Source organism: Alosa alosa, chromosome 14 (genome assembly GCF_017589495.1).
Source record: "Alosa alosa isolate M-15738 ecotype Scorff River chromosome 14, AALO_Geno_1.1, whole genome shotgun sequence".
Classification (NCBI taxonomy): domain Eukaryota; kingdom Metazoa; phylum Chordata; class Actinopteri; order Clupeiformes; family Clupeidae; genus Alosa; species Alosa alosa.
Window position 1 is genome coordinate 23,504,826 of NC_063202.1, and position 23,157 is coordinate 23,527,982.

The window sequence follows — 23,157 nt, forward strand, 5'->3', positions numbered from 1 at the left end:
CTTGGCCTCAAAGCTCTTCTGTCTTTTTCAGTGCATTCAGGCAAGTTTTTGATCATGAGGGATCAAATCAGACAGCACAAGCGCAACCTTTAAATGAAGCACATAGACCACCAGAGGGGAGCAGAGATTTATTACTTTTAGACACAAGGCTACAGGAGATGATGTACAAACTGCGCAAAACGTGTTCATTTCAGTTTTCAGATGTGTGTTAATTACTCCCTGTACCCAACTCCAGGTCTACCTCGAAATTAGCACTTAAAGTCAGTATAGTGTGTGTGTGTGTGTGTGTGTGTGTGTACTTGCTAGCTGGCTCAGAGGTCTATAGAAATAACGGAATGTTATCTATGTGTATTTTTATGTAATATAAAGACAACACTGACATCAGGAAAAAAAGTAAATTCTGCAGTTGCAGACCTCTTTGTATTACTGTCCCTTACAATGCCTCAAGTACTTAGTATGACACACATAACAAACAACATGTGCTACATAAAATCCCCCTTTCAAGTTGGGTGAATGTATATGATTATCACCACATCACTGCAGTACTTTCTAGGGAAAAAGCATTTAAAAAAAATATGACCTGTTATACCAATTACATTAAATTAAAACAGCAACACAAGTGAAGCTTATGTCAAACTAATCACATCATCAAACACAAAATACAGCAGGTTTGTTAGTGTTAACGGGTAGGAGGTCCTGCTAACTTACACATGTGCAACCTACGTGTGAAAGAGCAGGCCTTAGGACCTGTGGTGTGTGCAGAGGAAATCACGCCCCAGGTCAGTCTTCAGGTGAGAACACAAGTGAGTCCTCGGGTAAGACGTCTAGAGGTAGGGCCTGATAGGTGTGTGTAATGTGATTTTAACGCAATGGACAGCATTATCTGTCAGAAGTGAACATATGTGTGTGTGTATGCATGTCTGTATGTGTGTGTGTGTGTGTGTGTGTGTGTGTGTGTGTGTGTGTGTGTGTGTGTGTCATCTAGTTGACCACCGCAGAGGAACACATTTTGTTGATGCCACACAACCCTTTTCCTCTGTACAGGTAGTAGTAGCCCTGTAAGACAATAGAAAACACAGCATGTCTCAATGCCACACACAGTCACTTCTTTATTCTTCATCACACATCATCCTGGCTGAGCCCTGACCTCCATAAAGAAGAAACTGCAGCTGCACTCTGACCTGATTGCACAGATTTACATGATTAACTGAAGAGATAAATGGACAGACAGTGGCACTGTAGTAAACACAAATGTAATGTCAGGGCCGGATTATGGGATTTCAGTGCCATTCAGGCTAGCTTTTCTCTGGAATTACTTCAGACTCAAGCAGGATTTTTGGCATGCAACCAGCCCACTTTCTTTACAGTGTCATGGGTCAGACACCTGACATCTGTCACACCTGTCAAATGACAACGGCCTAAATATGGGTTTATCTGTAAACATTGTAGCCCTCCTGAATGAATAGTATGAGGTGCAAGCTAACCTTTTGGAGCAGTTAGGGGCCTATTGCAGTTTTTGGGCCCTGTCCTGGATCCCTGGGCCTGATAGGCCCGTGCACTAATCCAGGCTTGTGTAATGTTAGCCAGCTGGTGCAATAGCTGTGCAGGGTGTTCATTGAGTAAACATCCCTCCTAATGTCTTATGAGGCGTGCTAGTAAGAGATGCTAGCTCCCACGGGTTTAGCTCCTTATGAGGCGTGCTAGTAAGAGATGCTAGCTCCCACGGGTTTAGCTCCTTATGAGGCGTGCTAGTAAGAGATGCTAGCACCCACGGGTTTTGGCTTCCTTGCTAACACGCTCGCTCAGGTTTGCGTCTAGGCAGGGGCACGGCTGTGTACGTTATGGAAACCTCACTCCCAAGTCCTGCTGCGCCGTATGTACGTTATGGGAACCTCCGCGTCCTGCTGCACCGGTTGTACGTTAAGGAAACCTCACTCCCGAGTCCTGACACCTTAAGAGACATGCTAGTAAGCGATGCTAGCACCCATGGGTGTAGCTTCCTTGCGACCACGCTTGCCTCCCAATCTGAGATGCTGCAATTTGTGGGTTGGAGTCTGGGTAGGGGCAGGGCTGAGACGCACAGTCAGTTAGTCTAACACAATGTGGGTTGCACATCCAAATCTAGCGGTTAGGGACTTCAGTTTGTCTTATAGTGTGATGTCCACCTGCAATGTTTTTGTCTTTCTGACTTTCAGATGCTAGATGGTATCAGAACTGAATAAAAGGTCTAAACAGCATCCAGGTACAGCTATTAGAATGCAACAGGTAAACATGAAACACTCTCTGAGTGATAAAATATGTTTAAACATGGTGTGAAAGTATAGTAAGCAATACAACAGGTGTAACTCCAGTTCTCTCACCTGTTCTCCGTAGTCCTCGCCCCAGCTGTTCTTGATGGCCCAGAATGGGACTCCCTTACCTGTCCACAGCAGAGAGAGAGAGAGAGAGAGAGAGAGAGAAAGAGAGAGAGAGAGAGAGAGAGAGAGAGAGAGAGAGAATGAACAGAAGAGAAAGAGAGAGAATTAACAGAAGAGAGAGAGAGAGAATGAACAGCAGAGAGAGAGAACGAACAACAGAGAGAGAGAGAGAGAGAATGAACAGAAGAGAGAGAATGAACAGAAGAGAGAGAATGAGCGAACGAGACAGAGAATCAACAGCAGAGAGAGAGAATGAACAGAAGAAAGAGAATGAACAGGAGAGAGAGAATAAGCAGGAGAGAGAGAATGAGGAGGAGAGAGAGAATGGACAGGAGAAAGAGAATGAACAGGAGAAAGAGAGAATGAGAGGATAAGCCCAGGGCCTACAATGAGGTGCAGTGTATACATAGAACATGGGTTGTTTATGTGACACCTTTGAAACCACCTAACGTTATCGTTCAGTCGCATGGACACACACTTATCATTACTATACACAAGCCTGCTTATTTTCACACACAGGGCAACACTTCTTGGTCCACGATACTGATAACCTGACATTTCGGTCAGTCAGACCTTTATCAGAGTCACACAGAGTCCTATCACATGTAACCATATTATTATCAGTGAGCTGATATATAGTGAAGTAGGCCTTTGTCTCTTTCTAAGGAATTCCAGAAGCATTCTGACAAGTCCAAATAGAGCATGGTGGTGTTAACCAACTTAGTTACACATTTCCTAGACTGAATAATATCCCTTCTGCCACTGAAATGACTTGAGGGGATGTGACCACTGAAGGGCCACGTGGTGCTACTGGGGCTCGGATGTCTGGTCTGAAGGATAACAAACTGATTATGGCACCAACCACATATAAACTGCTGATTTGAACTATGAGGTTTGCTGAAGAAGCACGTAGTGCTACACATACAGCTAACTCCAGCAGGGCCTACCTTTGATGTAGTTACTTCTCTGTGGTTGGAGCTAGTGTAGAGGTTCTGTGTTTTTGCTGAGCACACTTTAAAACCAGGAGGGGGGGATTCAGGTTGGAGCTAGTGTAGAGGTTCTGTGTTTTTCCTGAGCACACTTTAAAACCAGGAGGGGGGGATTCAGGTTGAAGCTAATGTAGGGGTTCTGTGTTTTTGCTGAGCACACTTTAAAACCAGGAGGGGGGGATTCAGGTTGAAGCTAATGTAGGGGTTCTGTGTTTTCCTTTCCTTTCCATTTGAGAATGTACAATGTTTTGTGTTGGTGGACTGAAGACTCACGTTCTCCATAGCCAATCAGCAGGACGGCGTGGTCAATCATCCATGGGTTACAGAAGATCTTCAAAGGGTGTGAAATGCCTTTCCTGTAGAACTGTGGTGTGTGTGTGTGTGTGTGTAGGGGAAAGACAGACAGAGGAACTTAAAGCCATTCTAGAACACCAGCACAAGCACTCACCTCTGGCCAATATTACTTCACTCGCAGTCACACACCCACCCACACACACAGCATTCCCCTCAGAGTTGCCTCAGACGATGTAATTACAGGACACTGACCCACACAGCCATGACCCACTAAGGGCCGCTGGGCCGAGGCTGCACTTCCACACACTCTTCTGTCTCTGGAGGTTTACTGACTAAATCACACTCATCTTCATATTCACACTCACACCCTACACTTAGAGCCTGTGCTTAGCATGTGGGAGATACAAGCCAAGTATTTATATGATGAACCACCTATCATAGGTGTGAGCAGATGAGTTTTTCAACTTTTAATTGTTACAGCGTCATGTTACATATGCCCCTGGCTGTATAATAAATATGGGTTTACCTGGATGTGTAATAATTAGGGCTGTCAATCGATTAAAAAAATGAATCTAATTACATACTCTGTGATTAATTAATCTAAATAATCGCATATATAATTGTTGCTGTTAAAGTATTTTAAATATTTAAATTCAAATGAATCATTGAATAATCAGCATTAGTGACATTAAAGTTAAAAAAAACTCTTATTATTATTTTCACTGTTCAAATAATGACCTAATATGCTGAGGAAATAAATTCAAAAGGGCACTCCCCTCAATGTCAACACTTATTTCTTTGCATTAATGTGTGACTATAGAGTTGATGAACTCCGGTGATATGCAAATTCCTTGCTGCAGACATTGCAGAGGACTATTTTCAACACTAGTAAACACAAGTAAATGTTCCAATCAATGATCCAGGCAGCACGTTTTCTTCTCTCTCCTTCATTTTACAGTCTAATTTTTACTGACTAGAGCGGCTCGGGGTCATAGGGAATCGATTAATCTGCACTAATTTTTTTAATCAGTTATTTTTTTCTCAAATGAATTAATCGAAATTAATCAGTTATTTTGACAGCCCTAGTAATAATATAAGATTACCTGGCTGTATAATAAATATGATTTTACCTGGCTGTACAATAATATGGGATTACCCAGATGTGTAATAAATATGGGATTACATGGCTGTATCATAATATGGGATTACCTGCATGACAAAAGCATTAAGTGCTGCGGACACAGGGCCGTTCTCTGCTAACCAGGCAGCAATCTCTGAGAGAAGGACACACACATAGAAAGACAAAAAGAGAGAGGGGGGGGGTTAACATTTTCTGTTGACTCCACATAACTCATCAGTGGACACAGGAAAATGTTCTGTTTGATTCTTGCACTTTGTATTAAAATGATTAACCTTTGAATTGTTGAGTACTTCAATGATCTCAACCCAAAAGAATTCACAGAAAACACCCAGTAGGGGTGGGCCAAGTAAGTCATGTGAAGAGAGCATGAGGCAAGACTGGAACTTTTGTATTAATGTCTATGAGGAACCCAGTTTGAGGGTGACAGAACAAACCTAACAGGTTTGTTCTCTGTGTGTGTGAGTGTGTGTGAGTGTGTGTGTGTGTGTGTGTGTGTGAGTATATGTATAGATACATACATGACGCATACTGCTGTTGTGGTTACCCACAGTAGTAGTCAGTGTTTAGGCATCAACAGGAATTGTTTACAGCAATTATTTACACATCTGAACCATCACAAACACACACCCACACGAAGACTATGCTATGGTATGGCTGTATGTATGAATGAATACTGTACCACACACACACCGTTCTCATCCTTAGGCAGTTCCACAGAGCTGTTGATGTAAGCGGCCACCTTCCCCGTGGAGAAATCACAGATCTGCTTGTGACCTGTGTAGGTGTAGTCCGTCTCAGTCTCCAGGCCACCTGAGAACATGACCACAAATAAAGTAGTAAACAGATGCACACACACACACACACACACACACACACACACACACACACACATCACAACAACAACACCACCACCACGAGCGCAGCAATCACTCCATCATGCCCTCTCAAAATCACCTCATGCTTCAAATCTACATTCCCAAGCTCCAGCTTGGCGAGCAAATTGGGAGAGGTGAGCAAAATAAATGAAGTGAAGTTCAATAACACATAACTGAGGAGTGACTTTTGCCCAGCAATGACCAATCAGATTGTCTGTCATCGTCTTTGATGGTTTGAAAATTGCGGGACGTTGACACTGTTCTGTCTCTTATTTAGCTAAAGAGAGCAGCTTGACTGGCCCTGTAAAGAGTTGCTGTTCCTGGTGAGTTAGATATTTCATTCTAGGCATACTTTAACAGAAGGACAGTTCACTCTAGTGACTAGCTTATTTAGCTAAAGAGAGCAGCTTGGCTGGTTCACTCTAGTAACTAGCTTGCTAGTTAGGTCTGTTACATCATTTGCTCGGACCACAGCATACCCACACAAAGCCAAGAGAGCATTTTGATGGGCTTGCATGTATGTACTGTATGCATGTATGTACAGCGGGGAAAATAAGTATTGAACACGTCAACATTTTTTTCAGTAAGTATACTTCCAATGAGGCTATTTGCATGAAATTTTCCCCAGACATTAGTATTAACTCAGATAATCCACCCATATAAAAAAATCCAAACATTAAAGTCCATAGGTAGAGTTATGTGCAATAAAGTGGAATGACACAGGAAAAAAGTATTGAACACACCTGCTGAAATTTCTTAAATACTTTGTGGAATTCGTAATGACAGCTTTAAGGCATTTCCTGTATGATGAAACTAATCAGTCACAGTATTCTGGTGTGAGTTTGGCCCATTCTTTTTAACAGATAGTTCTTTAATATTGAAGATTTCAGGGGTCCCTGTTGTGAATCCTGATCTTTAGTTAACTTCTAAAACTGTTCAATTGAATTAAAGTCAGGGCCTTGATTTCCTTTCTCTGAAACCAATTGAGAGTTTCCTTTGCTGAATGGTTTGGATCATTGTCCTGCTGGAAGGTCTAGCCATGTCTCATCCTCATCATCCTGGTGGATGTAAAGATTCTTCCGGAACAAAATGACTCCATTCATCATTCCTTCAACTGTATGAAGTCTGCTAGTACCATGAGATGAAAAACAGCCCACACCATGATGCCACCACATCCAAACCTCACTGTTGGTAGGGTATTTTTAGGGTGATGCACAGTGCCATTTCTCCTCCAAATATGGTGTGTAGTATGACATCCGAAAAGTTAAATTTTTAACCAGAATACATTCTCTCAGTATTTCATAGGATTGTTCAAATGTTGTGTAGCAAACTTTCAACAAGCTTTGACATGTTTTTCTTCAGCAATAGAGTCATGCGGGATGAGCGTGCATAGAGGCCATGGCGGTGGAGTGCATTACCTATGATTTTCTCTGTAACAATTGTACCTGCTGCCTCCAAATCTTTCTGGAGCTTTCTCAGAGTGGTCCTTGGCTCTTAGGCTACTCTTCTGACTATCCTTCTGACTTCCTGGTCAGAAATCTTGCAAGGAGATCCTGTGCATGGCCAGTTGATGATGTAGTGATGTTCCTTCCACTTGCAAATAATGGCTCCAATACTGCTTGCTGGATGATTCTGAAGTTTTGAAGTGCATCTGTAACCAGTTCCATTGATATGTTTTGCAACAATAAGGTTGCAAAGATCTTGGGAGAGCTCTTTGCTTTTACCCATCATGAAATGTTTCTTGTGTGACACCTTGCTAACAAAAACCTTTTTATAGCCCACCAGTACAGTATGTACTAACCCAGCTTATATCAATTTGTACAGATAGGAGGGATAATTTCTCTAACTACTTATAGATTCCAGTTTGTTCCTTGCCATTCTTTGCGTTTGTGTACTGCTTTTTCTTAGCGTGTTTAATACTTTTTCCCTGTGTCATTCCACTTTTTTACTCATAACACTACTTTTAGACATTAATGTTTGGATTTTTATATATGTGTGGATTACCTAAGTTAATACTAATGTCCGGTGAAAATTTCATGCGAATAGCCTCACTGGAAGAATACTTACTGAAAGAAATGTTGACGTGTTCAATACTTATTTTCCCCGCTGTATATCTGTGTGTGGAGGTCGCCATGGTTACTCACCAAGGTTCTCAATGGCAGCATAGGCATTGGATGGAAGCCCACCCCCACAAGCCTGGTCCACCTTATCACAATCCACAAGCTCTGTGAGGGACAGAGATGTCATGTCAGTCAATAACATAGGTGAGTCAAAGGGTGACACTGTGTGAGTGTATCACACACACACACACACACACACACACACACACACACACACACAAACAAACAAACTAACCCTAGTGATTTCGAGCCCATAAAATGTTTTGTCACATTCAGCAATCATCTCCTCACGACCGCTAGCTGCCCATTCTGTGAGTACACTGTAAAAAACCCAGTCTCTGTAGACAGTCCAGGCTCCGAAAACTAGAAACAAACAAAGCCTGTCCCCCAAACAAAAACCAAACCCTGCGTGGATTTTCTCTGGGAAGACTGATGGTAGGGGTGTGTAACACAAAACAAACACAAACAAACATGACTTCCTGTTAAATCCCTCACAGCACCTTTAAATGTTAAGGGAGATAGCTCTAAACGTGTGTGTGTGTGTGTGTGTGTGTGTGTGTGTGTGTGTGTGTGTGTTGCTCACCTTGTTCAGAAAGGGACAGGAGTTTGCCAGTTTTCAGGAACCACTGGCCCTCGATGTTCCCTGTGACCGAGAAGGCCCAGCAGGAGCCACACATTCCCTGCACACACACACACATCACCCTCTGACTGTGTATATGTACAGTACATTAGTTATAATTTGCAATTGCATAGTAAGCATACATGCATGCATGTTGCTATTAATTCTAATGGATCTTAATAGTGCTGATTTTCCCTCCAAAATCAGTTGTTCATGAAAACATGTGTGTGTGTGTGTGTGTGTGTCTCTAACCTGGTTCTTAACATCGCTGACCGCACCATGCTCTCTCCAGTCCCAGGTGTCTGGTGCGGGGTCGCGAGCGCGTGCTGCAGGCTTTAGGGGGCGCTGCAGGGACCACTGACTCAGGAGAGGATTCAGGTACATTGTCCTGAACTCATCCTCTACAGGGGAGGGAGAGAGGGATGGATAGACAGATAGATAGATAGATAGATAGATAGATACAGAAGTAAGGAGAGAGGGATGAAACAGAGGGAACAGAAAGATAATACAAGTAAGACAACGAGAAATGAGAAGAGTGAGAAAGAAAGAAGAATAGCATGACGGGCAGAATGATGGAGTTTAGCAGAACAAATCAAAGCAGAAGAAACAAATCAAATGAGCAAATGGGGGATGTCCCAGATCACACAATTAGACTATTCAACCTATTGATTTAGAAAAGTAGGGCAGCGCCCACACACACTGCTGTAAGACACACAACAACGTTCTCCTCAATACTGCAGCAGTTACACTACACAACTCCGATGAACACACACACTCACAGGCACACGTGCGCGCACACACCTGCAGCAGTTACACTACGCAACTCTGGGATGAACACACACTCACACATGCACACACACACTCCTGTAGGACTTTACACAACAATGTTCTCCTCAATACTGCAGCAGTTATGCATGCGTGCACACACACCTGTGAGGTCACTGAACTTGGTAACCCCATATTCAGCGGTTCCCTGCTCAAGGGACTGCAGGACCTGCACAGTCTTCATGTTCTCCTGGAAAATATGCAGGCGCCTCTCAGCCTCTGATGGTCAGACAGAAAGCAGAGGTCAAAGGTCAGGTCAGGTGTCAAGTGATCACAGTGGCTTGTGTGTGTGCGTACACTCACCCTCCTGACCGCTGTAAGAGCGGTTATATCTCTCCATGAAGTCTTTGAACTGAGTCAACAGCTCCACAGACTCCTTAGTGAGAGAAAGAAAGACCATTAAAGATACTAACATTTATATAAAGTCACACACACACACACACACACACACACACACACACAACCTGTGAGGGCTTGTTTACAGAGAGGGGCACAGCCACAACCTTCCTGAGCTCCTGAGGGGCAACTGGGAATGGAGAAAAAAATAGATAATAAAAATGTAAATTCTGTATTCTATAATTATTATAGATTTACTTAAAAATTAAAAATGTACAAATTTACACATACTGTATATGAAAAATCCATAATTATAATAACCAAGACATGTGCATGCTCATTTTTATGTTTCTGTATATGCACCTGTGTGTGTGCACTTGTGTTGTGTGTATGTGTGTGTGTGTGTGTGTGTGTGTGTGTGTTTTAGCACACACCTGAAGGCTGGCACTTCTGTTTGAGCAGTGTGAATTTGCTCTGCCAGGGGATATCCCAGACCTCAAACAGGCACACCTCCGTCTGCAGGACAGAGACAGACAGACAGAGAGAGGAGAGGAGGATGAGTCTAGGGACGTCCATATCTCTGAAGTAGGTCACATATACACTCACACACAATCTGAATGAGGGTTTATTTGGCTGGTGTTGAGGACAATAGATTTCTGGGCGTCTTGTTATATATTGAAGGGAGTGTTTTTTTTCTCATTTAAACTCTCCAACATATGAAAGAATATATAGCTAAAAAAGTTAGTAACTTCACCACTTCAGTGTAGAGTGTTTGTATGTTTACCCTAATGTTATCAGCATTCCATAATGTCGGATGTTTGTATGTTTACCATAATGTTATCAGCATTCCATAATGTCAGATGTTTGTATGTTTACCCTAATGTTATCAGCATTCCATAATGTCAGATGTTTGTATGTTTACCATTGTTCCAATGTTACCAGTATTCCATGGTACACCTGGATTATCAGCCCCCCCATTATGCAGCTGGCTGGGTTTGGGGCTATCAGTATTCCACAGCGTAGCTTGGTTTGTATAGGGTGATTCAGAGCCAGCTGATGCTCCCACAGCCAGCTGATCGGACAGTTCTCTTTACAAACAGCTTCCTGAATCTACTACAACTGAAGGGATGACTGACGTCAACCAACAAAGAGTGTGTTTGTGTGTGTGTGTGTGTGTGTGTGTGTGTGTGTGTGTGTGTGAGAGAGAGACAGTGAGAGAGACAGTGAGAGAGCGAGAATGTGGAGTGTGTGTTAATATTAGGCATTGGCTTGGTCACATGCTACAGTGTTTTGTGGATTAGGGCAGGGTTCCAGGGTGTGTACATGAGTGTGTGTGAGACTGTGTGAGACCTTGTGTGTGTGTGTGTGTGTGTGTGTTCACTCCTGCTGACCATGACCTGAGCACCAATGACTTGGCACAGCTCAGAGTTGCAAAATATTGAGGGGGAACTGTGTGTGTGTGTGTGTGTGTGTGTGTGTGTGTGTGTGTGTGTGTGTGTGTTTATTTGGCTGGTGTTGAGGACAATAGATTTCTGGGCGTCTTGTTATATATTGAAGGGAGTGTTTTTTTTCTCATTTAAACTCTCCAACATATGAAAGAATATATAGCTAAAAAAGTTAGTAACTTCACCACTTCAGTGTAGAGTGTTTGTATGTTTACCCTAATGTTATCAGCATTCCATAATGTCGGATGTTTGTATGTTTACCATAATGTTATCAGCATTCCATAATGTCAGATGTTTGTATGTTTACCCTAATGTTATCAGCATTCCATAATGTCAGATGTTTGTATGTTTACCATTGTTCCAATGTTACCAGTATTCCATGGTACACCTGGATTATCAGCCCCCCCATTATGCAGCTGGCTGGGTTTGGGGCTATCAGTATTCCACAGCGTAGCTTGGTTTGTATAGGGTGATTCAGAGCCAGCTGATGCTCCCACAGCCAGCTGATCGGACAGTTCTCTTTACAAACAGCTTCCTGAATCTACTACAACTGAAGGGATGACTGACGTCAACCAACAAAGAGTGTGTTTGTGTGTGTGTGTGTGTGTGTGTGTGTGTGTGTGTGTGTGTGAGAGAGAGACAGTGAGAGAGACAGTGAGAGAGCGAGAATGTGGAGTGTGTGTTAATATTAGGCATTGGCTTGGTCACATGCTACAGTGTTTTGTGGATTAGGGCAGGGTTCCAGGGTGTGTACATGAGTGTGTGTGAGACTGTGTGAGACCTTGTGTGTGTGTGTGTGTGTGTTCACTCCTGCTGACCATGACCTGAGCACCAATGACTTGGCACAGCTCAGAGTTGCAAAATATTGAGGGGGAACTGTGTGTGTGTGTGTGTGTGTGTGTGTGTGTGTGTGTATGTGTGTGTGTGTGTGTGTGTGTGTGTGTGTGTGTGTGTGTCCGGCGGACGTGATCTGTGCATGAGAGGAAAGTGTGATGACAAAGTAAACCCATACTGAAGTGCAGTACAAATACTGGATGCCACAAATGTCACAGAGCACCGCTTCCTCCAACTGTAAATCGCCTGCTCTGACAGCCATAGCAACAACAATCCTCACTGCCTGATTCCTCCCTCTCCTCACACAGCACACACACCTGTCTGGCTCACCTTCAGCTTGTGGGGCTCTGGAGCAAACTCACAGTCAGTCATACTGAGCTCAGCCGTCTTCTTGCATTGTGTGTTCCCAATCTCCACCGTGATGCTGTACCTGATGCCCTTCACCACCTGCAGCCAAACACAAAACAGACGGAATAAACACGCGGGCCTATATTTATTTACCATAAAAAGGCACGTTCTGACAGATTGTCTTTGAGTTTCTTTATGGGGACTTTTGGGAGATTCTGTCATGACGAACAGTTTGTTGTTTTTCTTTGTAAATCTTATTTTCATAGCATAATAGGCTAACACACTATTATGTCGTTACAAGTGCGACTGTGAGAAAAGAACAGTGAGAGAGACAGTGAGAGAGACAGTGAGAGAGACAGTGAGAGAGACAGTGAGAGAGACAGTGAGAGAGACAGTGAGAGAGACAGTGAGAGAGACAGTGAGAGAGACAGTGAGAGAGACAGTGAGAGAGACAGTGAGAGAGACAGTGAGAGAGACAGTGAGAGAGACAGTGAGAGAGACAGTGAGAGAGACAGTGAGAGAGACAGTGAGAGAGACAGTGAGAGAGACAGTGAGAGAGACAGTGAGAGAGACAGTGAGAGAGACAGTGAGAGAGACAGTGAGAGAGACAGTGAGAGAGACAGTGAGAGAGACAGTGAGAGAGACAGTGAGAGAGACAGTGAGAGAGACAGTGAGAGAGACAGTGAGAGAGACAGTGAGAGAGACAGTGAGAGAGACAGTGAGAGAGACAGTGAGAGAGACAGTGAGAGAGACAGTGAGAGAGAGACAGTGAGAGAGACAGTGAGAGAGACAGTGAGAGAGACAGTGAGAGAGACAGTGAGAGAGACAGTGAGAGAGACAGTGAGAGAGACAGTGAGAGAGACAGTGAGAGAGACAGTGAGAGAGACAGTGAGAGAGACAGTGAGAGAGACAGTGAGAGAGACAGTGAGAGAGACAGTGAGAGAGACAGTGAGAGAGACAGTGAGAGAGACAGTGAGAGAGACAGTGAGAGAGACAGTGAGAGAGACAGTGAGAGAGACAGTGAGAGAGACAGTGAGAGAGACAGTGAGAGAGACAGTGAGAGAGACAGTGAGAGAGACAGTGAGAGAGACAGTGAGAGAGACAGTGAGAGAGACAGTGAGAGAGACAGTGAGAGAGACAGTGAGAGAGACAGTGAGAGAGACAGTGAGAGAGACAGTGAGAGAGACAGTGAGAGAGACAGTGAGAGAGACAGTGAGAGAGACAGTGAGAGAGACAGTGAGAGAGACAGTGAGAGAGACAGTGAGAGAGACAGTGAGAGAGACAGTGAGAGAGACAGTGAGAGAGACAGTGAGAGAGACACTGCACAACTTTAGATTAGCTGCGCAATTCCGCATTAGTTGCGCATGTAGTGCGCAGCTTGGAAGAGCTACAATGATCTACACTCCATAGGATTATCAACGGGAGTTGCGCATCGGCCCAGATAGCTGTTTACATCATGTTCACTCCGAGTCGGACATTTCGTAACAACCACCAATCACCAACCGTAAAATAGTGACACATGGAAAATACCAATAATATGAAATAAACAAAATATTGATACTGACATTAATCATAGTGCTTGGGCTATCCAAACGTCGGATGCAAGCAATGGGTGAAATAGTGTTGTTACCTGTTTGCTGGCTGATATCACGCGACTGACTCTGCGGATATGCATGCCGTTGGATCCCATATTGTATCGCTCCTCGGCGAATTTAACCGCTCTCAAAACACCAGGGTCCGACTCAGACAAGCGGGCCATGGCTTCCGGAGCCCCAATCAATTGCGCGTCGGGGCCGTCATCGACACAGAAAGCCGAACCGAACACGGCTAGCATCAGACACACAACGAGAGGGTGAGCCTCCATGTCTGCACAGGTTGAAAGTCGAAGAGATCGAAACTCCCTGGGCACTTCTTTTATAAGAGATTCTGTTTGTTGTAGTTAAATATAAAACCTGCTGCCACCTCAACAACCTGCGAAATAGCCTTTGCTTGCTTGCTTGCTTGTCTAATCGAAAATGGTGGCCGACCCAAACAAAACACTGGTGAGCCAGGCTCAAAGTTGGTTGGTTAATACCAGAATGGGCGGGGTAAGTGTATTGTGCTAGTCCGAATTTAAAGATTTGGCTTGGCTATCCAGTGGGTCGCTGAATGCATGCAAAATCAAGAGGACCTAATTCAGTTTAAAATGTAGCCATTATGTCCTTTCCTTTGATCAAAGAGAATCATGTCAAGAGTGAGTGTTATCATTATCTGAAAATAATAAACAATTGCAACAGGTCTAAGGCCAATTATAGCGAAGGCCTACGTCTCTTTCTGGCCAGCCTATTTCAAACGAAATATTATAGGCCAAAAATGGCAGGAATTGCTACTGGAACAAGGCCAAAGAATTTCTCAACATCTGATTCATCTAGTTGAGAGAAATTTGGAAATCAGATGCGCCTGCCCTGCTGAAAATCACAGGAAAGGTTATTTTTCATGTATCCAGTCCAGCCAATTTAAAGGCGCTATAACGTATAGATAACTATTATTGTTGCATTATTCCTCTCCAAGTGGGCATATAACTCCACCCTGAGGTCAGATGCAGGCTGACCACTCCATTAGATATGGCTCATAACAACATGCGTGAAGTTGAAATCATGAAGTCTTGAGGAGGATATTTAGCGCAGAACGCGCTGGAGCGCTATACCCAACACATCGGAGCACGTAGGGATCCAGACAACACGGTCACATTACGGAAAATAAGGGTAAGCTAACCGTTACTTTCTTTCACTTTGTGAAGTAGCCTACCCTAAGATATGAACAGGCTACATTGTCGCGAATGAAGAACTTGCTGTGTCGTCGACCCCGTTAAAGCTACTAAAACCTTGAGAGAATTGGCATAAGCTCAATGAAACTTATTTGTCATAACCAAAGTAGAACAGCTTTACCAACTAATAGCAACAATTAGCATGACAAGAATACAGGCTATATTGGTCGTATTTATAGCACGTTAGTCTACAGTCATTCTCGATTGCCACACATTGCTGCACCTTCCTCCATGTCAAAACTCTCCTCAAAAGTTCTCATCTAGACAAACTTTGTCTTCAGAGGCTATACATGTAGGGTAGCCATTACATGCCTGGCCATAGAGAGGACATTACATTAAGACAACATATTGGCTTATAGTCTGACTTTTAGTATTGCCATTGTCAGTACATTACACATGAAATACAATTTCCTCAATAATTAATGGACACACATTTAAATTGCAAGTTTGGGTTGTTGGCTAGATAATAAACCATTCATATTCAGGTGAAATGTAATTTTAACGTTTTGCCTGATTTGACTGGCCTCAATGCAGGAGGTTACATATGTGGCAGTGTGTGAACAATTTTGTTTTATACATTATGTATTAATTGGGTTTGGTTATAGAGTGCAAGCAACCCATAAAATAATATCTGATGGCGGACTTTCCTGGAAAAGTGGTGTGTGTCTGAAGAATTTTACCCTGCATTAGTGTATCAAAGATTAATCTGTCTAGATGCCCTCTCACATGATTCAGGGGCGGAGTGGCAATCGGGACGATCGGGAGTTTTCCCGGTGGGCCGGCCGATGAGTCTGCGCGGTGCGGGCCAGCCCATAGAGCTTTTATCGCGGCCGTGAGTCGTACGCGGCCATCGACCTGATTGGTGCATTGAGAATTTTCCACGAAAATCTCCGAAATCTACACTTTAACATTTGGGAAGTCCAACCAATATTTATACCACTCGCTCACGGTCTATATGTCCCACAAAGCTGTTTTTATACTCCAACACCCCCTAAAACATGCACACACATCAATAGCACAAACAAAATATATAGTGCTAATGCAATACAACAAGCCAATCAACCACAAACCAGGCACTTTTAATGTAAGGAACTAGATATGCAACCGTGCAGTATAAAAACAGCTTTTCTGGGTGCACGGAAATTTCAAGTATCATGCAAGGACATATGGGTATCATAGCACTCCAATAGTTGCCTTTATAAATTTAAAAAAGGCCTAGCCTACAGAGAAAAAACAGGCACTTTGAATAGGTTTGTACGACAACGATTAAAGTAGGCCTATATAGGCTTACATATAGACAGTTCCAACGAGTTCCACCATCCATTTATCAGCCTGAGTGGCCACTAATTAGTCATTAGGCTAGGCCTAGGCTACATATCAACATAAGACTAGCTTGTACTAGTTTCAATAACGTCAATGCTTTAGCTCCGCTAAACTTGCTCTCTGCCTTCCATCCATATGTAAAACAGCAAACAGCCACGCAAATCCGTCGACTGTCAAAACTCCTGTAGTTTTCCTCGAACTTGCTTGTAGTTTGTATGCCATTAGACGAGGGGCCGCTCATTTCTCCCCCTTCATTTCTGTAAATAGACTTGACCTGCAATCGGTTCATTGGATAAACCAGAAACACATTCGCCATTCCCAGGAGGCTTTGCTCCATTCTAGCCTTGGCTTACGTTAATTTAAGTACAAACAAACAAATTAAATTGTCTTTTTTTTTTGTGATGAAAGGTCTGTAACGCCTGGATAAGACAAAAATGAATTAAGATAAAAAATTAAGGCTAGCCTACACAAAAACAGCATGGGAGAGATGAGTGTGCAGGGTAACCATGAATGACATATAGACAGTAAGCGAGTGGTATAAATATTGGTTGGACTTCCGAAATGTTGAAGTGTAGATAGCGGAGGTTTTCGTGGAAAAAGATTAATGTATTTATCAGGCCGATGACCGTGTACGACTGACGTCCGCGAGAATAGGTCTCTGGGCCGGCCCACCTGTAAAACTCCCGATCGTCCCGATTGCAATTCCACCCCTGGCTATTAATGAATGTGTGTGTGTACATGCTGGGGGGGGCTTGTGCCGTTAGAATTTTCCCGGTGGATTTTAGTGCCCCACTTCGCCCCTGCATGATCTTCATTCTTTGGAATTGGCCAATAATAAGCCCCCCCTCCATACATACACACTGACACACACTTGTAGGCTGTCTCTCTAATGCATTTTTGTCATACTATTTGAATACATTTGTCCGTCCTCTACATCTTACACACACACACACACATGCACGCACGCACGCACACACACACACACACACACACACACACACACACACACACACTTACAATGTGTTAATGTCTATGATGTATTCCCCTAGGTTCTCTTTCATCAGAGCCCACGTACACATCTCTTCCAGGTCAGTCAGAGCAAGTGCAAGAGAAACACAAAAAATATGTGGTTCTCACTGGACTCCTTAAGTGTGTGTGTGTGTGTGGAACAGGTAAACACACATACGAACAAGTTGGACATAATTTGGTGTGTGTGTTTGCGTGCGTGCGTGCATGTGTGTGTGTGCCCCCCCCAGATGGAGTTCCAGGGGCCGGATGGACAGGAGCAGCCCAGCGAGGTGGAGTTGCTGGGGCAGGTGGTGGTGGTGCTGCAGAACCTGCTGGAGGCCTCGCGGCTGCTGTTCCATCGCGCCCAGCAGAGGGCGCTGCAGCTCGCCGTGGTGCTCTGTCTGCTGGCACTGCTGCTGTGGATGGCTGTGTTCATCTATGGGACCTTCTACTACTCATACATGCCAACAGCCAGCTACTCCACGCCAGTTCACTTCTACTATAGGTTAGAGTCTCTGTCTCTCTCTCGCTCTCTCTCTCTTTTGGGGCATTCCTTGACCTCGGCATTCCTTGATTCATTGACAGTTAGGAAAACAGCAGATAGGGTATTGCGCCAACAACTCAAGGCCTCGCCAGTGCGTTAGTTCCAGTCTCTATAGTGGTAGTATTGAGTCTCAAAAATGAGTATCTGAGTAACAGTGCCATGTAGAAATGAGGACAACATTCTGACTGAGCATCATCAACATCATCAACCATAACTGGCCTCCATGGGCATCATCAGTGATAACTGCCTCCATTTACATTTATCCAATAAGGAGACGCTTTTATCCAAAGCGACATACACAAATAAGGAACAACATCCAAGGTCCCAAGTGGAGGAGACCTTAGGAAGCAATTAATACTACATCAATCAATATTATTAGGATGAGAGTGCAGAAGTTATAAGTACTAGTCAAAGTGTGGTAGAAGAAGGAGGCAGAGGAGGGACGAAAGGGAAGTACATGGCAAGCGCATGGTAAGCGCATGTTAAGTGTATGGTAAGTGCATGGTAAGCACATGGTAAGTGCATGGTGCATGGTAAGCACATGGTAAGTGCATGGTAAGCACATGGTAAGCGCAGGCCTCCAAGTTAGAGCACACTGAATGATTTGGATTGGTCTGGATTCATAGACGATAGGCAAGAAGCAGCAGCACTTGTTTAACAGTAAATCCCACAAAAGCCCTCAAGCCAGATTTTGTTATTGCATTCTGATTGAACAGGGAAGTATACTTCTGACAGGATAATGATCATCTAATCTCTATATGCCTAATGCATGTTTGTGTAATGTTTGTATATTCATGTATGTGTGCATCTCTCTCACACCCACACTTTATGTTGGTGTGTGTGTGTGTGTGTGTGTGTGTGTCTGTGTCTGTGTCTGCTTCACAGCCCAAACTGTCAGTCATCTGCTGTGTGCTCTTTTCCAATGGCCAATGTCTCTCTATTAAGAAAAAGCAAGGATCAGGTATGACACACACACACACACACACACACACATACACACACAGTCAGCTTGTTTATCCTCTAAACAGGAAAAAAAATATGCCTGATTTGTGAGTAATGTCCCACCCTCCTAGGTGATGACATATGGGCAGCCCTATCGCATATCTCTTCAGCTGGAAATGCCTGAGTCACCAGCCAATCAGAATCTAGGGATGTTCATGGTGAAGATGACTTCATATGGCAGAGATGGAAAGACCATCAAAACAGCAGCACGCTCTGTGAGTTCAATACACACACACTACACACACACACACACACACACACACACACACACACACACACACCTACGTGTCTGTTGCAAGTAACAGTATGCTAATGAATGAACACTACTGGGTGTCATAGAGTAGACAAAGGAAAACACTTACATACCTTTTCTCTATCCTATGTCCCCCCTCTTTCTCTCTTTTTTATCTTTCTTTTTCTCATATCTCTCTTTTTTCTCATCTCTTTCTATTTTTCTCATATATTTCTCTCTCTCCCTCCCTCCCTGTCTCTCTCACTCACTCTCTCTCTCAATCATTTTCTCATATCTCTCTTTTTTCTGATCTCTTTTTTTCTTAACTCTATCTCTCTTTTCCTCATCTCTCTCTCCCTCTCTCTCTTGCTCGCTCTCTCTCTATCTTTTTCTCATATCTCCCTCTCTCCCTCCCTCCCTGTCTCCTCTCTCGCTCTCTCTATCTTTTTTCATATATCGCTCTCTCCCTCCTTCTCTCTCGCTCACTCTCTCTATCTTTTTCTCATATCTGTCTCTCTCCCTCCCTCTCTCTCTCAGCAGGTCATGTTGCACTACCGGTCAGTTCTGCTGCAGGTGATGTCCACTGTCCTACTGTCTCCCCTGCTGCTCAGTGGAGCCTCTGAGCAGAAGCAGCTCGTTACTATAGAGTTGTTCACAGACTACACAGAGAACTCAGTGAGCGAAACACACACACACACGCACACACACATGCACTCACGCACACACACACACACACACACACACACACACATACACATTATACACTTATATAATATACACACACACAGAAATAAACATGCACACACACACATATATGCATTCATACCACACAGACTCGGCTCCATCCCTAGGCATAAACACATGTTGTTTTGTTTTCTCTGTGTTTGTGTGGTATCAGTATTTACCTACTGCAGGCGCTGTGATTGAGCTGCAAAGCCCACGAGTCCAAGTGTACTCAGCACACCTGTACATACACGCCCACTTCACTGGGATCAGGTAAACACACACAAACACTCCAGCTTTCCATCTGATTCTGCACACACACCTTGAGAAAGATAGATGAATTCCTGTCTCTCGGTTTTGCGTTTGACTAATTTCATGTGCGTGTTTGTTTGGATCTGTGTTGTTTGTGGTGGTTGCAGATACGTGCTGTTCAATTTCCCCACTTTGTCCGCTCTGCTTGGAGTGTCCAGCACCTTCGGCTTCCTTAGCGTCATCATCCTCTTTAGTTCACTACAGTACAGCTTTAACACACAGGTCTTACGATCACGGGTAAACAAGCACACACACACACACACACACACACACACACATACACAATATGTAAGTAAAACGTGTTTGTATGTGTGTTTACCTGTTTCTGTGTGTGTGTTTACCTGTTTCTGTTTACCTGTGTGTGTGTGTGTGTGTGTGTGTGTGTGTGTGTGTGTGTGTGTGTGTGTGTGTGTGTGTGTGTGTGTGTGTGTGTGTGTGTGTTAACTCAAGGTGAGACGGCGGTCTCGGCTGCAGAACAGAAGGGAGGAGAGACCCGAGAGAGCCTACTGTACAGAGCCTACTGACGTTACTGCAGATCTGAGCGAGAGGCTTGCAGCTGAACTAACGTCACGCTACCAGATCTTCACAGGTGAGATGGCAGAGTACACCTGAACACAACAGCTGCATGCACCTGGCACAGTACACCTGAACAGAACAGCTGCATGCACTTGTGTAACATGTTGTATCTGCACAAGACATGCCAAGCATTGTGGCATTGGGGCAGCCGTGGCCTACTGGTTAGCACTTCGTACTTGTAACCGGAGAGTTGCCGGTTCAAACCCCGACCAGTAGGAATGGCTGAAGTGCCCTTGAGCAAGGCACCTAACCCCTCACTGCTCCCCGAGCGCCGCTGTAGCAGGCAGCTCACTGCGTCGGGATTAGTGTGTGCTTCACCTCACTGTGTGCTGAGTGTGTTTCACTAATTCAGGGATTGGGATGAATGCAGAGACCAAATTTCCCTCACGGGATCACAAAAGTATATATACTTATACTGTACTTATACTTTTGGTTTGACTCATCATCTCCCCCTGGTGTCTAGAAAGAAGCAGTGCAGTGTGTTAATCTATGACGTGATCTGGTGTCAATTGTTTTCATTTTTGACATAGATGAGCCAAGCTACTGCACGGATTCCCCTCCTCTGCTGGTATCCAGTGACCCATCTGTAGAAGCTTGTGATGGGATGGAAGAGTCCATTCCTGAGGGAGCAGGGGTCTCTGAGCCGGAGCCAGATATGCCGCTAGATCAGGAAGTGGGAGCAGAGGGTCTGTGTGCGGGAGCAGCAGAGGAGCAGCAGAAGGCCAGCATGAATAAGGCTGAACTAGAGGGGTCCTCCAGTATCCCAGAAGCCCTGGATCCCCCAGAGGAGGAGCAGGCCAACCACTGTGTCATCTCCTGAGCTCTTTCACACACACACACACATACATGGACACACACCTCACTTCTGCAACAGCCACACATACAGAGTGTTTAAAAACAGATGCAAACTCAAATGACCATATGCACACCAAATGAATGTTTCTATGTGTGTCAGAAAGAGAGAGATGGAGTAAGAGAGAGAGGGAAGATAGAAAAAGAGAAGATAGAGAGAGACAGGGAGTGAGAGTGAGAGATAAAGAGAGGCTGCATATTTTGGAAGTAAGGTGAGAGAAGCCTAACTGATATGCGTTTTCTCGAACGTGGGTTGTCATTTACAGTTACTGATAGCTCAACCACGATTTCCCAAACAAATGAACTGAGCACATGAACAGGAATTTATCTGCACACACAAACCAAGGAGGTCAGAGGTCAAATAGGAGTTATCAGTGCAAAATAGCTGACACTAAATAGCAAGCAATCTTTGTAACAAAAAGGTGGCACTTGAAAGACCGGGGTCAGCCCATCCTAATTGACCTCTATGATGTCCTCCACAGGGTCCTCTCAGCTCTACCCTGCTTGTGTCAGACTGGTCTGAACAGATAGTAGGGCTGGGGTCTGGAGGGGGGAGGGGAGGTGATCTGGAACCCTCATTGCGTCAAAGTTATATTCAATTGTCCAAAAATGGCCTCCACAGTTTCTGTCCAGCTTTACGCATGCTCTGGCCACATAGCCAGATCTGGGACGAGTTTGGGCCAACGCTGGCGTGAGTCCGAGTATGACGATGGATACCAAATCAGATGCAATGCGGTACATCCAGTGGTCCAGCACTGTCCGACTCTGGATTTCAGCACCTGAAAAAGATAATTGAGGAGCAAGTTCAGAGCTTGCACACACTCTTGCACTCCCCTTTGGCTTTTTAAAGACACACTCACTCTTACACTATAGTGGACTCCCCCCTGGCTTTTTAAAGACACACTCACTCTTGCACTATAGGGGACTCCCTCCTGGCTTTTTAAAGACACATTATAGCAGCCTTCACCTTAAGTAAAGCCATTTGTGTGTTTACTTTCTCTGTTATCAGAACCCAGCTCAAAGTGAGGAAAAAGTGACTGAACAAGGAGGATGAGGTGGCACTACTGCAATGGCACTTAATGAGCTGCTAGCAAATTGAATTTCCCCTGGGATCAATAAAGTATCTATCTATCTATCTATCTATCTAATTCAGTTGTGTGTGCTTAAATAGTATATTTCAAAGCTGTCTGCCAAGCTTAATATATAAACCAAACAACAACTCAGTATGGTTTATTTATTTATGTTATTTCATTTTGCTTCTGCTTTTATGTTCAACAAACAAGTGATATTTCTGCTGTTACCAAAATGTGTAGATAAATATGTTCAAACATTGGCATTGTGGAGTATGTTTGTGTGCGCATTCCTTTGTTTATGTTTGTACACGTTTAAACAAACAATTACATTATTCCTAAATCTCATTTGGTTTGTCTTCTGACTTCCTGTTTTGTTCTCTCCGGTCTCGGCGTCTGGGCGCAGACAGTAAACCGGGTAGACGATTCCAACGACGAGTTCGCATGAAACCCATCCGGTGGAATG

The 23,157-nt window shown here is 44.1% G+C and overlaps 2 protein-coding genes across 3 annotated transcripts; one reads left to right on the top strand and one right to left on the bottom strand.

Moving 5' to 3' along the window:
- Positions 1 to 115: 115 nt before the first annotated feature.
- ctsf (cathepsin F) lies at positions 116 to 14,252 on the bottom strand. The gene is made up of 14 exons (XM_048262467.1): positions 13,874 to 14,252; positions 12,226 to 12,342; positions 10,051 to 10,132; positions 9,745 to 9,806; positions 9,584 to 9,656; positions 9,386 to 9,499; positions 8,708 to 8,856; positions 8,420 to 8,516; positions 7,861 to 7,941; positions 5,532 to 5,651; positions 4,910 to 4,974; positions 3,680 to 3,770; positions 2,361 to 2,419; positions 116 to 1,056 (listed from the first exon to the last, which is right to left on the bottom strand). The coding sequence occupies exons 1-14, from the start codon at positions 14,105 to 14,107 to the stop codon at positions 982 to 984; spliced, it is 1,419 nt and encodes a 472-aa protein (XP_048118424.1). The 5' UTR covers positions 14,108 to 14,252; the 3' UTR covers positions 116 to 981.
- A 39-nt stretch (positions 14,253 to 14,291) lies between these two features.
- Positions 14,292 to 22,951, top strand: LOC125306884 (seipin-like). 2 transcript variants are annotated; one of them, XM_048262468.1, is made up of 10 exons: positions 14,292 to 14,987; positions 17,422 to 17,460; positions 17,629 to 17,885; positions 18,810 to 18,885; positions 18,998 to 19,141; positions 19,696 to 19,833; positions 20,057 to 20,154; positions 20,301 to 20,430; positions 20,644 to 20,782; positions 21,300 to 22,951. In XM_048262468.1, the coding sequence occupies exons 3-10, from the start codon at positions 17,629 to 17,631 to the stop codon at positions 21,587 to 21,589; spliced, it is 1,272 nt and encodes a 423-aa protein (XP_048118425.1). In that variant the 5' UTR covers positions 14,292 to 14,987; positions 17,422 to 17,460; the 3' UTR covers positions 21,590 to 22,951. The 2 variants fall into 2 exon arrangements, with proteins under 2 accessions (XP_048118425.1, XP_048118426.1); XM_048262469.1 differs by having other exon boundaries at positions 19,699 to 19,833.
- The last annotated feature ends 206 nt before the right edge of the window (positions 22,952 to 23,157 follow it).

What these genes read in the sequence shown, in the direction of transcription:
- ctsf (XM_048262467.1), bottom strand. Translation starts at nt 14,107, where the DNA reads ATGGAGGCTCACCCTCTCGTTGTGTGTCTGATGCTAGCCGTGTTCGGT. An exon ending in TTAATGCTTTTGTCATGCAG is followed by an intron (nt 3,771 to 4,909) that starts GTAATCCCATAT and finishes CACACACCACAG; the next exon opens with TTCTACAGGAAAGGCATTTC. An exon ending in GCGAGGACTACGGAGAACAG is followed by an intron (nt 1,057 to 2,360) that starts GTGAGAGAACTG and finishes ATTGTCTTACAG; the next exon opens with GGCTACTACTACCTGTACAG.
- LOC125306884 (XM_048262468.1), top strand. Translation starts at nt 17,629, where the DNA reads ATGGAGTTCCAGGGGCCGGATGGACAGGAGCAGCCCAGCGAGGTGGAG. An exon ending in CACAGGTCTTACGATCACGG is followed by an intron (nt 20,431 to 20,643) that starts GTAAACAAGCAC and finishes TGTTAACTCAAG; the next exon opens with GTGAGACGGCGGTCTCGGCT. An exon ending in ACGCTACCAGATCTTCACAG is followed by an intron (nt 20,783 to 21,299) that starts GTGAGATGGCAG and finishes TTTTTGACATAG; the next exon opens with ATGAGCCAAGCTACTGCACG.